Source organism: Heterodontus francisci, chromosome 6, assembly GCF_036365525.1.
Source record: "Heterodontus francisci isolate sHetFra1 chromosome 6, sHetFra1.hap1, whole genome shotgun sequence".
Taxonomy (NCBI): Eukaryota; Metazoa; Chordata; class Chondrichthyes; order Heterodontiformes; family Heterodontidae; genus Heterodontus; species Heterodontus francisci.
In genome coordinates, this window is record NC_090376.1 from 122,028,298 (window position 1) to 122,042,823 (window position 14,526).

General features: G+C 43.8%; 1 protein-coding gene across 4 annotated transcripts in view; it reads right to left on the reverse strand.

Annotated features, from left to right (window-relative positions):
* ubac2 (UBA domain containing 2) overlaps window positions 1-14,526 on the reverse strand; it is a 220,405-nt gene that overhangs the window by 82,265 nt on the left and 123,614 nt on the right. For all 4 annotated transcript variants that reach the window (XM_068034236.1, XM_068034234.1, XM_068034235.1 and 1 more), the window contains exons 5-6: window positions 9,630-9,753; window positions 6,025-6,072 (exon numbers count right to left, since the gene is read on the reverse strand). In XM_068034236.1, the coding sequence (XP_067890337.1) occupies window positions 6,025-6,072; window positions 9,630-9,753 (172 nt within the window). The remainder of the gene's footprint in view (window positions 1-6,024; window positions 6,073-9,629; window positions 9,754-14,526) is intronic.

A 14,526-nucleotide genomic window follows, 5' to 3' on the forward strand; every position in this document is an offset into this window, starting at 1 on the left:
ACCCCTTATTCTGTAATTATGTCCCCTCGTTCGAGATTCCCCACGAGTGGAAACATATTCTCAACATCTGCCCTGTCAAACCCCCTTAGAATCTTATATGTTTCAATAAGATCACCTCTCATTCTTCTAAACTCTAAAGGCCTAACCTGTTTAGCCATTCTTGATAAAGACAACCCTTTCATCCCAGGAATTAGCCGAGTGAACCTTTTCTGAACTGCCTCAAATGTTAGTATATCCTTCTTTAAATACGGGGACCAAAACTGTATGCAATAATCCAGGTGCCTCAGCAATACCCTGTACACTTGTAACAAGACCTCCCTATTTTTAAACTCTAACCCCCTAGCAATAAAGGCCAAAATTCTATTTGCCTTCCTAATTACTTGCTGCACCTGCATGCTAACTTTTTGTGTTTCATGAACAGGAACACCCAGATCCCTCTGCACTGCAGTATTTTGTAGTCTTTGTCCATCTAAATAATAATCTGCCTTTTTATTCTTCCTAGCAAAGTGGATGACCTCACAATTTCCCACGTTGAACTCCATCTGCCAAGGTTTTGCCCACTCACTTAACCTATCTATATCCCTTTGCAGATTCTTTGTGTACTCATCACAACATGCCCTCCCACCTATTTTTGTATCGTCAGCAAATTTGGATACATGACACTCTGTCCCTTCTTCCAAATCATCAATATAGATAGTAAATAGTGGAGGCCCTAGGACCGATCCTTGTGGCACCCCACTAGTTATGGCTTTCTAACCTGAAAAAGATTTATTAATCCTGACTCTCTGCCTTCTGTGTGTTAGCCAATCCTCAATCCATGCCAACACATTACTCCCAATACCCTGAGCTCTTATTTTGTGCAATAACCTTTTATGTGGCACCTTATCGATAACCTTCTGAAAATCTAAATACACTACATCTACCGGCTCCCTTTATTCACTCTGCTTGTTATATCCTCAAAGAACGGGGCAACACAGTGGCGCAGTGGTTAGCACTGCAGCCTCAGCTCCAGGGACCCGGGTTCAGTTCTGGGTACTGCCTGTGCGGAGTTTGCAAGTTCTCCCTGTGACTGCGTGGGTTTCCGCCGGGTGCTCTGGTTTCCTCCCACAGTCAAAGACTTGCAGGTTGATAGGTAAATTGGCCATTGTAAATTGTCCCCAGTGTAGGTAGGTGGTAGGAGAATTGAGGGCAGGTGGGAATATGGGATTAATGTAGGATTAGTATAAATGGGTGGTTGATAGTCAGCACAGACTCAGTGGGCCGAAGGGCCTGTTTCAGCGCTGTATCTCTCTATGACTCTAACTGTTAATGTACTCATAATGAAATTCCTTTAATTACCATTTTAGCAGTGGTGCTAACCCACTGAAAATAAACAACCAGTTTCAAGTTAGCCAATGCATTTACAATATCATCAACAGGGGAGATTTCATTTCACAAAAAGCAGTATTTAGCCTATGTTGGAGAAATGATGGGTATTTATGTCTCAGGGACAAGTGAATAGCATCTACAGGATATAGCTTGAGTAGCAAGAGTTTGACTTCGAGTTCTAACTACAGCTCAATAAAACAGTGGTTAGGCCTCTGCTGGAATACTGTATTCAATTCTGGGCACCACTCTTTGGGAAGAATGTCAAGGCCTTAGAGAGGGTGCAAAGGAGATACATTGGAATAGAACCGAGGATGAGGGACTGAAGTTGTTTTGGGAGCCTGGAGAAAGACGGCATTTCCGATACTGATGTGTGAGACTGGATTTTGAGCTCAAGTCTCAGGAGTGGAACTTGGGATCACACCTTTCTGACTCAGAGGCAAGAGGGCTGCCCACTGAATCAAGACTGATACTATGATATGTTGCTTCAGCCATTGCTCAACCAGTGCAAGACTTCTGGATGTGGAACTCCCCTGATGCTGGGGAAGGGTCCCTACAGTATAGCATTGCAGTATGCGTTGACAGCTCAATCATCCCCAGAGGAAAATGTCAAGCAACAGCATGTACTGACGCTGGGCAGAGTCCATTATTTTTGCCTCTACTGCATCCCCAGCATCCCCAACACCGAACACCTATTCCTGCTGGGGGACTTTAATGCCAGGGTTGGGGCCGACCATGACTCATGGCCCTCCTGCCTTGGGCGCTATGGCGTTGGAAGGATGAATGAGAACGGGCAGAGACTGCTTGAGTTGTGTACCTATCATAACCTCTGCATCACCAACTCGTTCTTTCACACTAAACCCTGTCACCAGGTTTCATGGAGGCACCCAAGATCACGTCGTTGGCACCAGCTAGACCTCATTGTCACAAGTCGAGCCGCCTTAAACAGTGTTCAAATCACACGCAGCTTCCACAGTGCGGACTGCGACACCGACCACTCCCTGGTGTGCAGCAAAGTTAGACTCAGACCAAAGAAGTTGCATCATTCCAAGCAGAAGGGCCTCCCGCGCATCAACACGAGCAGAATTTCTCACCCACAGCTGTTACAAAAATTTCTAAATTCACTTGTAACAGCCCTTCAAAACACTCCCACAGGGAATGCTGAGACCAGGTGGGCCCACATCAGAGACGCCATCTATGAGTCAGCTTTGACCACCTACGGCAAAAGTGCGAAGAGAAATGCAGACTGGTTTCAATCTCACAATGAAGAGCTGGAACCTGTCATAGCCGCTAAGCACATTGCACTGTTGAACTACAAGAAAGCCCCCAGCGATTTAACATCCGCAGCACTTAAAGCAGCCAGAAGCACTGCACAAAGAACAGCCAGGCGCTGCGCAAACGACTACTGGCAACACCTATGCAGTCATATTCAGCTGGCCTCAGACACCGGAAACATCAGAGGAATGTATGATGGCATGAAGAGAGCTCTTGGGCCAACCATCAAGAAGATCGCCCCCCCTCAAATCTAAATCAGGGGACATAATCACTGACCAACACAAACAAATGGACCACTGGGTTGAGCACTACCTAGAACTGTACTCCGGGAGAATGCTGTCACTGAGACTGCCCTCAATGCAGCCCAGCCTCTACCAGTCATGGATGAGCTGGACATACAGCCAACCAAATCAGAACTCAGTGATGCCATTGATTCTCTAGCCAGCGGAAAAGCCCCTGGGAAGGACAGCATTACCCCTGAAATAATCAAGAGTGCCAAGCCTGCTATACTCTCAGCACTACATGAACTGCTATGCCTGTGCTGGGACGAGGGAGCAGTACCCCAGGACATGCGTGATGCCAATATCATCACCCTCTATAAAAACAAAGGTGACTGCGGTGACTGCAACAACTACCGTGGAATCTCCCTGCTCAGCATAGTGGGGAAAGTCTTTGCTCGAGTCGCTCTGAACAGGCTCCAGAAGCTGGCCGACCACGTCTACCCTGAGGCACAGTGTGGCTTTAGTGCAGAGAGATCGACCGTTGACATGCTGTTCTCCCTTCCTCAGATACAGGAGAAATGCCGTGAACAACAGATGCCCCTCTACATTGCTTTCATTGATCTCACCAAAGCCTTTGACCTCGTCAGCAGACGTGGTCTCTTCAGACTACTAGAAAAGATTGGATGCCCACCAAAGCTACTAAGTATCATCGCCTCATTCCATGACAATATGAAAGGCACAATTCAACATGGTGGCTCCTCCTCAGAGCCCTTTCCTATCCTGAGTGGCGTGAAACAGGGCTGTGTTCTCGCACCCACACTTTTTGGGATTTTCTTCTGCCTGCTGCTTTCACATGCGTTCAAGTCCTCTGAAGAAGGAATTTTTCTCCACACAAGATCAGCGGGCAGGTTGTTCAACCTTGCCCGTCTAAGAGCGAAGTCCAAAGTACGGAAAGTCCTCATCAGGGAACTCCTCTTTGCTGACGATGCTGCTTTAACATCTCACACTGAAGAGTGTATGCAGAGTCTCATCGACAGGTTTGCGGCTGCCTGCAATGAATTTGGCCTAACCATCAGCCTCAAGAAAACAAACATCATGGGGCAGGATGTCAGAAATGCTCCATCCATCAATATTGGCGACCACGCTCTGGAAGTGGTTCAAGAGTTCACCTACCTAGGCTCAACTATCACCAGTAACCTGTCTCTAGATGCAGAAATCAACAAGCGCATGGGAAAGGCTTCCACTGCTATGTCCAGACTGGCCAAGAGAGTGTGGGAAAATGGCGCACTGACATGGAACACAAATGTCCGTGTGTATCAGGCCTGTGTCCTCAGTACTTTGCTCTATGGCAGCGAGGCCTGGACAACGTATGTCAGCCAAGAGCGACGTCCCAATTCATTCCATCTTCGCTGCCTCCGGAGAATACTTGGCATCAGGTGGCAGGACCGTATCTCCAACACAGAAGTCCTCGAGGCAGCCAACATCCCCAGCTTGTACACACTTCTGAGTCAGCGGCGCTTGAGATGGCTTGGCCATGTGAGCCGCATGGAAGATGGCAGGATCCCCAAAGACACATTGTACAGCGAGCTCGCCACTGGTATCAGACCCACCGGCGGTCCATGTCTCCACTATAAAGATGTCTGCAAACGCGACATGAAATCCTGTGACATTGATCACAAGTCGTGGGAGTCAGTTGCCAGCGTTCGCCAGAGCTGGCGGGCAGCCATAAAGACGGGGCTAAAATGTGGCGAGTCAAAGAGACTTAGTAATTGGCAGGAAAAAAGACAGAGGCGCAAGGGGAGAGCCAACTGTGCAACAGCCCCGACAAACAAATTTCTCTGTAGCACCTGTGGAAGAGCCTGTCACTCTAGAATTGGCCTTTATAGCCACTCCAGGCGCTGCTTCACAAACCACTGACCACCTCCAGGCGCGTATCCATTGTCTCTCGAGATAAGGAGACCCAAAAGAAAAAAAAAGAAAGAAAGAAACTGGTGCATTAACTAGCTGCTTGCATAGTCGCAAGTTCTACCTTGTTTGAACAGTAACACTGTCCCATAGAAAATTTGGCAATTCAGTATCGTAGCAGACACTGGAGGCATTGAGAATGGTGTCACCATGAACGACTCATGTGCAGCTACTTACTGGAATGTGCTGTGTACATCGGCGTTAAAATGACATTGTGTTTCTTGCTAACGCATTCAGTTCAGCCATTGATGCTGTCCAGGTTATTAATGAGCACGATTCAGCTGGAGGAACAAAGCCAGTGAAAGTGAAGCAGCAACTGAGAATTTCTTGTAAAACTGAAGTTTAACAAATGGAATCCAGAGATTTGGTTCGTGACATTAACACAATTTCATGAAATTGGTCGCATATCGGCGACATTGAAATTCTGGACCACAAACGCTCCCAGATAGTTTTTGTCCTTTTATTTATATCATCCAAAGTCTCCATCGAAATATAGTTTAAAGACAGCAGTGCAAGTTCTGTTGTAAAAAACATTGCCGCACAATGACAGCCTGAAGTTATCATGCTGTAAGTTTCACAGAAAAGATAAATCCAATGAAGTTTTACCAAAAGGTGCAGTTATCAATGCGGTATTCCACTTGTAGGGGAGTCCAAAGCAAGTGAACATAAATATAAGATGGTCATTAATAAAATCCAGTAAGGATTGTGTGGCGCATAAATACCAGCATAGACCAGTTGGGCCAAATGGCCTGTTTCTGTGCTGTACATTCTATGTAATGTTCCTAACAGTTCCTAGTAACTCAATGTAATTGACCAAATATGCATTACTGTGTTGGAATTGCAGAAATGTCTTTACCCAGAGAGTGGTGAGAATGTGGAACTTGCTACCATGTGGAGTGGTTGAGGAAAATAACTTTTAAGGGGAAGCTCAGTAGGTACATGGGGGAGAATGATAAGTTGATAGGGTGAGATGAAGTAGAGTGGGAGAAGACTTATGTAGGCCATAAACGCTGGTTTGGTCACTAAATGGCCTGTTTCTGTGCTGTAAATTCTACATAATTTAGCAAACTCACAACCACCATACATCTAGACTTCAACAGAACTGTAATAACCATCACATCAATTAACATAAAATTAAAACCACAGCAAAAGGATTTTTTTTCCAAACAAAAACAGTGGTAAGGAGAACAGTACTTACCAATCCACTAAATGCCAAAATCCACGTAGTGGTACTAGACGTCAAAAGCTACAAAGTAAAACACATCATAAATGGACAATTGCAGATAAACTAGAATTACAAAGTTTGCTTATATTGTATAGACAATTTCTATTTTTCATTCTCTTCAAGACAGAAGAAGATGATTAATGCTCATGACAGCACTTTCATTCTTGGGATCAGGGTGGTGTTAAGCAATTCCATGTTGACATTATAAAATTATAACAATATTATAACAATATTAGGCAGGAACTGAAGAATTTAGACTGGGGGCGGCTGTTTGAAGGTAAATCAACATCTGACATGTGGGAGTCTTTCAAACGTCAGCTGATTAGAATCCAGGACCAGCATGTTCCTGTGAGGAAGAAAGACAAGTTTGGCAATTTTCGGGAAGCTTGGATAAAGCGGGATATTGTGAGCCTAGTCAAAAAGAAAAAGGAAGCATTTGTAAGGGCTGGAAGGCTAGGAACAGATGAAGCACTTGAGGAATATAAAGACAGTAGGAAGGAACTTAAGCAAGGAGTTAGGAGGGCTAAAAGGGGTCATGAAAAGTCATTGGCAAACAGGATTAAGGAAAATCCCAAGGCTTTTTATACGTATATAAAGAGCAAGAGGGTAACCAGGGAAAGGGTTGGCCCACTCAAGGACAGAGATGGGAATCTATGTGTGGAGCCAGAGGAAATGGGCGAGGTGCTAAATGAGTACTTTGCATCAGTATTCACCAAAGAGAAGGACTTGGTGGATGATGAGCCTAGGAAAGGGAGTGCAGATAGTCTCAGTCATCTCATTATCAAAAAGGAGGTGGTGTTGGGTGTCTTGCAAAGCATTAAGGTAGATAAGTCCCCAGGGCCTGATGGGATCTACCCCAGAATACTGAGAGAGGCAAGGGAAGAAATTGCTGGGGCCTTGACAGATATCTTTGCATCCTCATTGGCTACAGGTGAGGTCCCAGAGGACTGGAGAATAGCCAATGTTGTTCATTTGTTTAAGAAGGGTGGCAAGGATAATCCAGGAAATTATAGCTTTACGTCAGTGGTAGGGAAACTATTAGAGAGGATTATTCGGGACAGGATTTAATCCCATTTGGAAACAAACAAACTTATTAGCGAGAGACAGCATGGTTTTGTGAAGGGGAGGTCGTGTCTTACTAATTTGATTGAGTTTTTTGAGGAAGTGACGAAGATGATTGATGAAGGATGTTATCTATATGGACTTTAGTAAAGCCTTTGACAAGGTCCCGCATGGCAGACTGGTACAAAAGGTGAAGTCACACGGGTGAGCTGGCAAGATGGATACAGAACTGGCTCGGTCATAGAAGACAGAGGGTAGCAGTGGATGGGTGTTTTTCTGAATGGAGGGATGTGACTAGTGGTGTTCCGCAGGGATCAGTGCTGGGACCTTTGCTGTTTGTAGTCTATATAAATGATTTGGAGGAAAATGTATCTGGTCTGATTATTAAGTTTGCGGACGACACAAAGGTTGGTGGAGTTGCGGATAATGATGAGGATTGTCAGAGGATACAGCAGGATATAGATCGGTTGGAGACTTGGGCGGAGAAATGGCAGATGGAGTTTAATCCGGACAAATGTGAGGTAATGCATTTTGGAAGGTCTAATGCAGGTGGGAGGTATACAGTAAATGGCAGAACCCTTAGGAGTATTGACAGGCAGAGAGATCTGGGCGTACAGGTCCGCAGCTCACTGAAAGTGGCAACGCAGGTGGATAAGGTAGTCAAGAAGGCATACGGCATGCTTGCCTTCATCAATCGGGGCATAGAGTATAAAAATTGGCAAGTCATGTTGCAGCTGTACAGAACCTTAGTTTCGGCCACACTTAGAATATTGCGTGCAATTCTGGTCGCCACACTACCAGAAGGACCTGAAGGCTTTGGAGAGGGTACAGAGGAGGTTTACCAGGATGTTGCCTGGTCTGGAGGGCATTAGCTATGAGGAGAGGTTGGATTGTTTTCACTGGAACGACGGAGGTGGAAGGACGACATGATAGAGGTTTACAAAGTTATGAGCGGCATGGACAGAGTGGATAGTCAGAAGCCTTTTCCCAGGGTGGAAGAGTCAGTTACTAGGGGACATAGGTTTAAGGTGCGAGGGGCAAAGTTTAGAGGGGATGTGCGAGGCAAGTTTTTTTACACAGAGGGTGGTGAGTGCCTGGAACTTGCTGCCAGGGGAGGTGGTGGAAGCAGATACGATAGCGACGTTTAAGAGACATCTTGACAAATACATGAATAGGAAGGGAATAGAGGGATATGGGCCCCGGAAGTGCAGAAGGCGTTAGTTTAGGCAGGCATCAAGATCAGCGCAGGCTTGGAGGGCCGAATGGCCTGTTCCTGTGCTGTACTGTTCTTTGTTGTTGAGAATGAAACAGACTATAGGGAGAAGGAAGGAATCAAGATGGAACTTCTTGCTCTGTGGCTAATTTCAATCTGAATCATCAGGCATCAAGTTGCCAACTTGGCACTTGATGGTTACCTAAGGCATGCCACTGGCCTCCTGCATGGCTCACAGTTTGTCGGGATGGAGGAGGTTACAGAGATAGAGAGAAGTGAAGCCAAGGAGGAATTTGAAAATTTTTAAATGGAGGAACTGCAGGACTGGGAGCCAACGCTGGTCAGCGAGCACAGTGGGTGATGTTGGATGAACGAGACTTGGTGTGACTTAGGATACGGACAAGTTTATATGAGCTCAAGTTTATGAAGTTTACAAGGTGGAATAGTGCAGGTAACAAGGAAATGACAACTATTAAATCATATGAGGTGCTGCCACTGCGGATGAGAGGTGAAGATCATTCTTGGAGCAGGGTGGGGAGGATGGATTTAAGAAGCAGTGACAACAGTGGTGACGAAGTGTTGGACAACACCACAGAGATAGCGGTGATCGTGGGAGGATGAGAAACAGGATGGGTGTTCATCAACTCACATTTCTCAACATTTCATCAGTCTTTCCACTTCTGCAGCCATTTATGCACCCTGTTTGTTCAATATTTATGTCTATTATATCATTCCACTCATGAACCCTCCCTAGAGTTGCCTGTTTTTATTCAGTTTATCTCTTCACTTTCTTTAATTGTATCAATATGCCTATTTCTTCCTATTTTCCAGTTCTGAAGAAGGGCATGCACTCGAAGTGTAAACTTGTCCGTTGTCTCCACAGAAGCTGCCTGACCTGCTGTGTGATTCTGCCGCTTCCATTTTGATAAACACTGTGTCTCTTTAAAGCGTGCAAGGGTCTTTCACAGGCCTACATATGATCATGAAAATGCACAAATAATCTGTACTGTCTTCTGAGTGGCTGAGAATTGTGTGAAAACTGAGGAACCGCGAGATAATCGTAGGCAAAAAAAACAAGGAATTGTGGTTCTCTCTACTCCCAGTTTGTACCAACCGGCATTCAAATCAACACCATTATGAGAATTACCCATTACATGCTTCTCACCTATGTCAGCACCAGTTCAGAACTTTAATTGAAGAGTTTTATATTGATGATCAGTCCCAACTTCAAACCAAGCTACAGTTCCCCTCACCAACGCGTCACTGGTTATTCGCTAGACACTAGTTCCAATCATATACATACCTGTAGACCCACAATGTAGACCAGGGTTTTGTTTGTTATGGAAAACCTGCCCAGGATTTGCATCACTTGAACACTTGGAATGGAGAAGTAGAAAGGCACGAACAGAGCAAAGACGGGACCCAGACTAAGAAAGAGAAAGAAAAAAAAACAATATTAATTTTTTTTTATTATTCATTCACAGGATGTGGTCATGGCTGGCTAGGCCAGCATTTATGATCCATCCCTATATGCCCTTGGGAAGGTGGTGGTGAGCCACCTTCTTCAAATCAGCTGAGTGGCTTGCTAGGCCATTTCAGAGGGCAGTTAAGAGTCAAGCACATTGCTGTGGGTCTGGAGTCACATGTAGGCCAGACCAGGTAAGGAGAGCAGATTTCCTTCCCGAAAGGACATTAATGAACCAGATGGGTTTTTACAACAATCTGATAGTTTCATGGTCACCATTACTGAGATGAACTTTGAATTCCAGATTAATTTAATTGAATTTAAATTCCCCAGCTACCAGAATGAGATTTGAAATCATGTCTGCCCATCATTATTCCAGGACTCTGGATTACTAGACCAGTTACATTAGCACTATGCCACTGTACCTGAAGATCACAGGATTATAATACTTTGGGAATTTGTGGCAAATCCTGCACACTTTAACAATTTTCCTCTAGCCTAGCATTTTACCTAATATTTTCAACAGAAGCAGATTAACGTCAATATAAACTGAACAACTTTCTCAATGCATTGGGATAGATTTTCACCTTCACCTTACGGGTTGTAACCTGGCTGGCTGACTCGCACCATACTCTTCAGAGAACTCATTTGGTTTTGTTTCCGTTGACACCAATCTAATGAAAATTAGACAGGTTATGACCTGATAGAGGTCCTGAAGATTATGAAAGGGGTTTGAGAGGGTAGACGTAGAGAAGATGTTTCCACTTGTGGGGGAGTCCAAAACTTGAGGTCGTAAATACAAGATAGTCACTAATATATCCAATACAAAACTCAGGAGAAACTTCTTTACTCAGAGTGATGAGAATGTGGAACCTACTAGCATAGTAGGAGAAGTTGCGACGATGGCAAAGATGCATTTAAGGGGAAGCTAGATAAGTGCATGAGGGAGAAAGGAATAGAAGGATATGCTAATAGGATTAAATGAAATAAGTATATGGGGAGGAGGTTCACATGGAGCATAAAACCTGGCATGGACCTGTTGGGTCGAATGGCCAGTTTCTATGCTGCACATTCCATGTCATTATTTGGTGTTTTGTTTTGCACTGACTTGAGTTAACGAGAGCATTATTTATGCAGGAAGTACAAGCTCAAAATATTATAACAATAAACAAATATAAAAACACAGATATTGTTCTAACCATTCGTCAACAGATCATTGACGCCATCAGCAGTAAAGAGAACAAATGGACTGTAGAAACAAGAAGAATAGAATTACAGGAGCCATATGATAGTCACTAATAAACCCAACAGGGAATTCAGGAGAAACTGCTCTACCCAGAGAGTGGTTGAGGCAAAACGCACAGATGCATTTAAGGAGAAGCTAGATAAATACACGAAGCAGAAATGAATAGAAGGATATGTTGATAGTTGAGATGAAGAATGGTGGAGGATGCTTGTGTACAGCACAAACACCAGCATGGATCAGTTGGACCGAATGGTTTCTCAGTGCACGTGTTAGTTGCCCTGTCAGAGTTAGAAAAGTCCAGAATTTCCAAATTTTATCTCCCATGTTTCCTTTGTGTACTCTGATCATGATGTTTATGTCTTCGGAGTAGCTGATGTATTTTTTTTTACTACTTGAATTTGCTGTATTAACAGTAACAAAAAGTATGGCTCCATTTTGCAAATTAGGTGATATACCTGCACTAGCATACTGTTTGCAGAGAGTACGTTGCAACACAGCCACAATTCAGCTTTTAACATTACAATTGCAAACAGGATGTTGCAATCTGAGAGAAGCTAACATAAAGAAGCAATAATGTCTGACAGGACACAGAGCTAACATGTAACATTATGCTACTGCTTTAACCGTTTGTAAATACAATCCTAATCCCAAGCACAAACAGTTCCATAACTCATTGTTATCATCAACCAACAGGATCTGGTCAGTAAAACATATGTATTTTGTTTTACATACCAACATGTTTCCGTACAAGGTGACATTGTATAGAAGCTATTTTCACATAAACGAGTTGTAGTTTGAGTGATTAAATAGACTGCTTGATACACACGAGTCTAAGATTTATAAGCATTCTACACACAAATCATGCTTTAAGCTACATAGTTAGAGTCATAGAGTTATATAATTACAAAGAATTTACAATGGATCATTTGGCTCAAGAGGTCCATGCCAGTGTTTATGCTCCACAGAAGCCTCCTCCCAACCTATTTCATCGAACCCTATCATCATTTCCTTCTTTTCTTTTTTACCTTGCGCTTATTCTAGATTCTGCTTAAACATGTCCATATTGTTCACCTCAACCACTTCCTGTGGTAGCGAGTTCCACATTCTCACCACTCTCGAGGTAAAGACGTTTTTCCTGAATCCCCATTTGCATTTATTTCTGACTATAAGCCTCAGGTGGTTTGACAAGAAAGTAGCTGAGACCATATGATCCAGGTTCAATCCTCATTCTGCCCTCAGCTATCTGAGCTCAGTCAATTGTGTGAACCTTCACCACCCTGCCACCCACCAACCCCACCCAACAGCTAATCATTTCCTTCTCTGTCCCATTCAAGTGATGCTTAACATCCAGATGGTAAAGGATGACAATCACCCCCAGCCATTTTTTGAGCAGTTATTTGGAAGCATAGTGCTTTTCCGCATGTAGACATCAAACTAAAACAGTGCAAATTTCAATTTCATAGAACCATACAGCACAGGACGACATTTGGCTCATCTGCCTGTGCCTTGAAAGAGCAACCCAATTAGTCCCATTCCCCTGGTTCTTTCCCCATAGTCCTGCAAAACCTTTCCCCCTTCATGTAATTATCCACCTCCCTTTTGAAAGTTACTATTTAATATGCTTCTGCAACCCTTTCAGGCAGTGAATTCTAGATAACAGTAAGTGTGCAAAATCTTCCAATTCATTGCATTTGAGACTCTTTCAATAAGTAGAGAAGAGACTTGTATTCCATCAGCTGCATTTGAACATAGGCTCCAGGTGAAAGTGTTCTAATTCACACTACCTTCAACATTTTTGTTTTGTGCTGGGCAATCTCATCTCATCTGAACAAGGTGTAAGGATAGTTGTCAGCTGCAGCTCACTGGGTTACACTCTGGCCTCTGAGTTAGGAGGTCATAAATTCAAATCCATAATCCAGGCTGACACTCCTAGTGCAGAAAGGAGGGAGTGCTGCACTGTTGAAGGTCTCGTCTTTCAGATAAGAAATTAAACCAAGACCCTGTGAGGTCGATGTAAAAGATTCCACGACCACTATTTCGAAGAACAGCAGGGGAGTTCTCCATGGTGCAAAAACAAGAAATGGTGGATTCACTCAGCAGGTCTGGCAGCATCTGTGGAAAGAGAAGCAGAGTTAACGTTTCGGGTCAGTGACCCTTCTTCGGAACAGTTCCGAAGAAGGGTCACTGACCCGAAACGTTAACTCTGCTTCTCTTTCCACAGATGCTGCCAGACCTGCTGAGTGAATCCAGCATTTCTTGTTTTTGTTTCAGATTTCCAGCATCCGCAGTATTTTGCTTTTATTTTAGAGTTCTCCATGGTGTCCTGGCCAATATCCCTCAACCAACATTGCTAGAAACAAATTACCTGGTCATAATCATATTGCTGTTTGTGGGAGCTTGCTGTATGCAAATTGGCTGTGGCATGTCCTATATTGCAACAATGACAGTTCTTCAAAAAGAACGTCATTGGTTGTAAAGCACTTTGGCGCATCCTGAGGTCATGAAAGTTGCTGTATAAATGCAAGTTCCTTTTTTTTCTCCTCGGGAATTGGATGACTTCAGACAGGTCTGCTGATCTTCTCATAAGTATTACATAAATGTAGAGGCAGGGAAGTAATTTAAGTTGAGATGCAAGCATAGAGATCCAGGTTGCAAGGACAGTATTACAGAAGCCACCATGGATGGTTGGCCAGCTTAAGATCCAGTCCACCACTCGTCTCCTGATTGTGTAATGAGAGAGGAATAATTGACAATCTAGTGGTGCGAGACCCCTTGGGGACGAGCGACCATAATATGATAGAATTCTTCATCAAGATGGAGAGTGACGTAGTTGATTCTGAGACAAGGGTCCTGAATCTTAGTAAAGGAAACTATGAAGGTTTGAGGCGCAAGTTGGCTATGACGGATTGGGAAACGCTACTTAAAGGGATGATGGTGGATAGGCAATGGCAAACATTTAAAGAGCGCATGGATGAACTGCAACAATTGTTTATCCCTGTCTGGCGCAAAAGTAAAACGGGAAAGGTAGCCAAGCCATGGCTTACAAGGGAAATTAGAGATAGCATTTGATCCAAGAAGAGGCATATAAATTTGCCAGGAAAAACAACAGACCTGAGGATTGGAAGCACTTTAGAATTCAGCAAAGGAGGACCAAGGGATTGATTAAAAAGGGGAAAATAGAGTACGAGAGCAAGCTTGTGGGAAAAATAAAAACTGACTGTAAAAGTTTCTATAGGTATGTGAAGAGAAAAAGATTGGTCAAGACAAATGTAGGTCCCTTACAGTCAGAAACAGGGGAATTTATTATGGGGAATAAAGAAATGGCTGATCAACTAAATGCATACTTTGGTTCTGTCTTCACAAAGGAGGACACAAATATCTTTCCAGAAATGTTGGCAAACACAGGGCTGAGTAAGAGAGAGGAACTGAAAGAAATCAGTATTAGTAGAGAAATGGTGTTGGGGAAATTGATGGGATTGAAGGCTGATA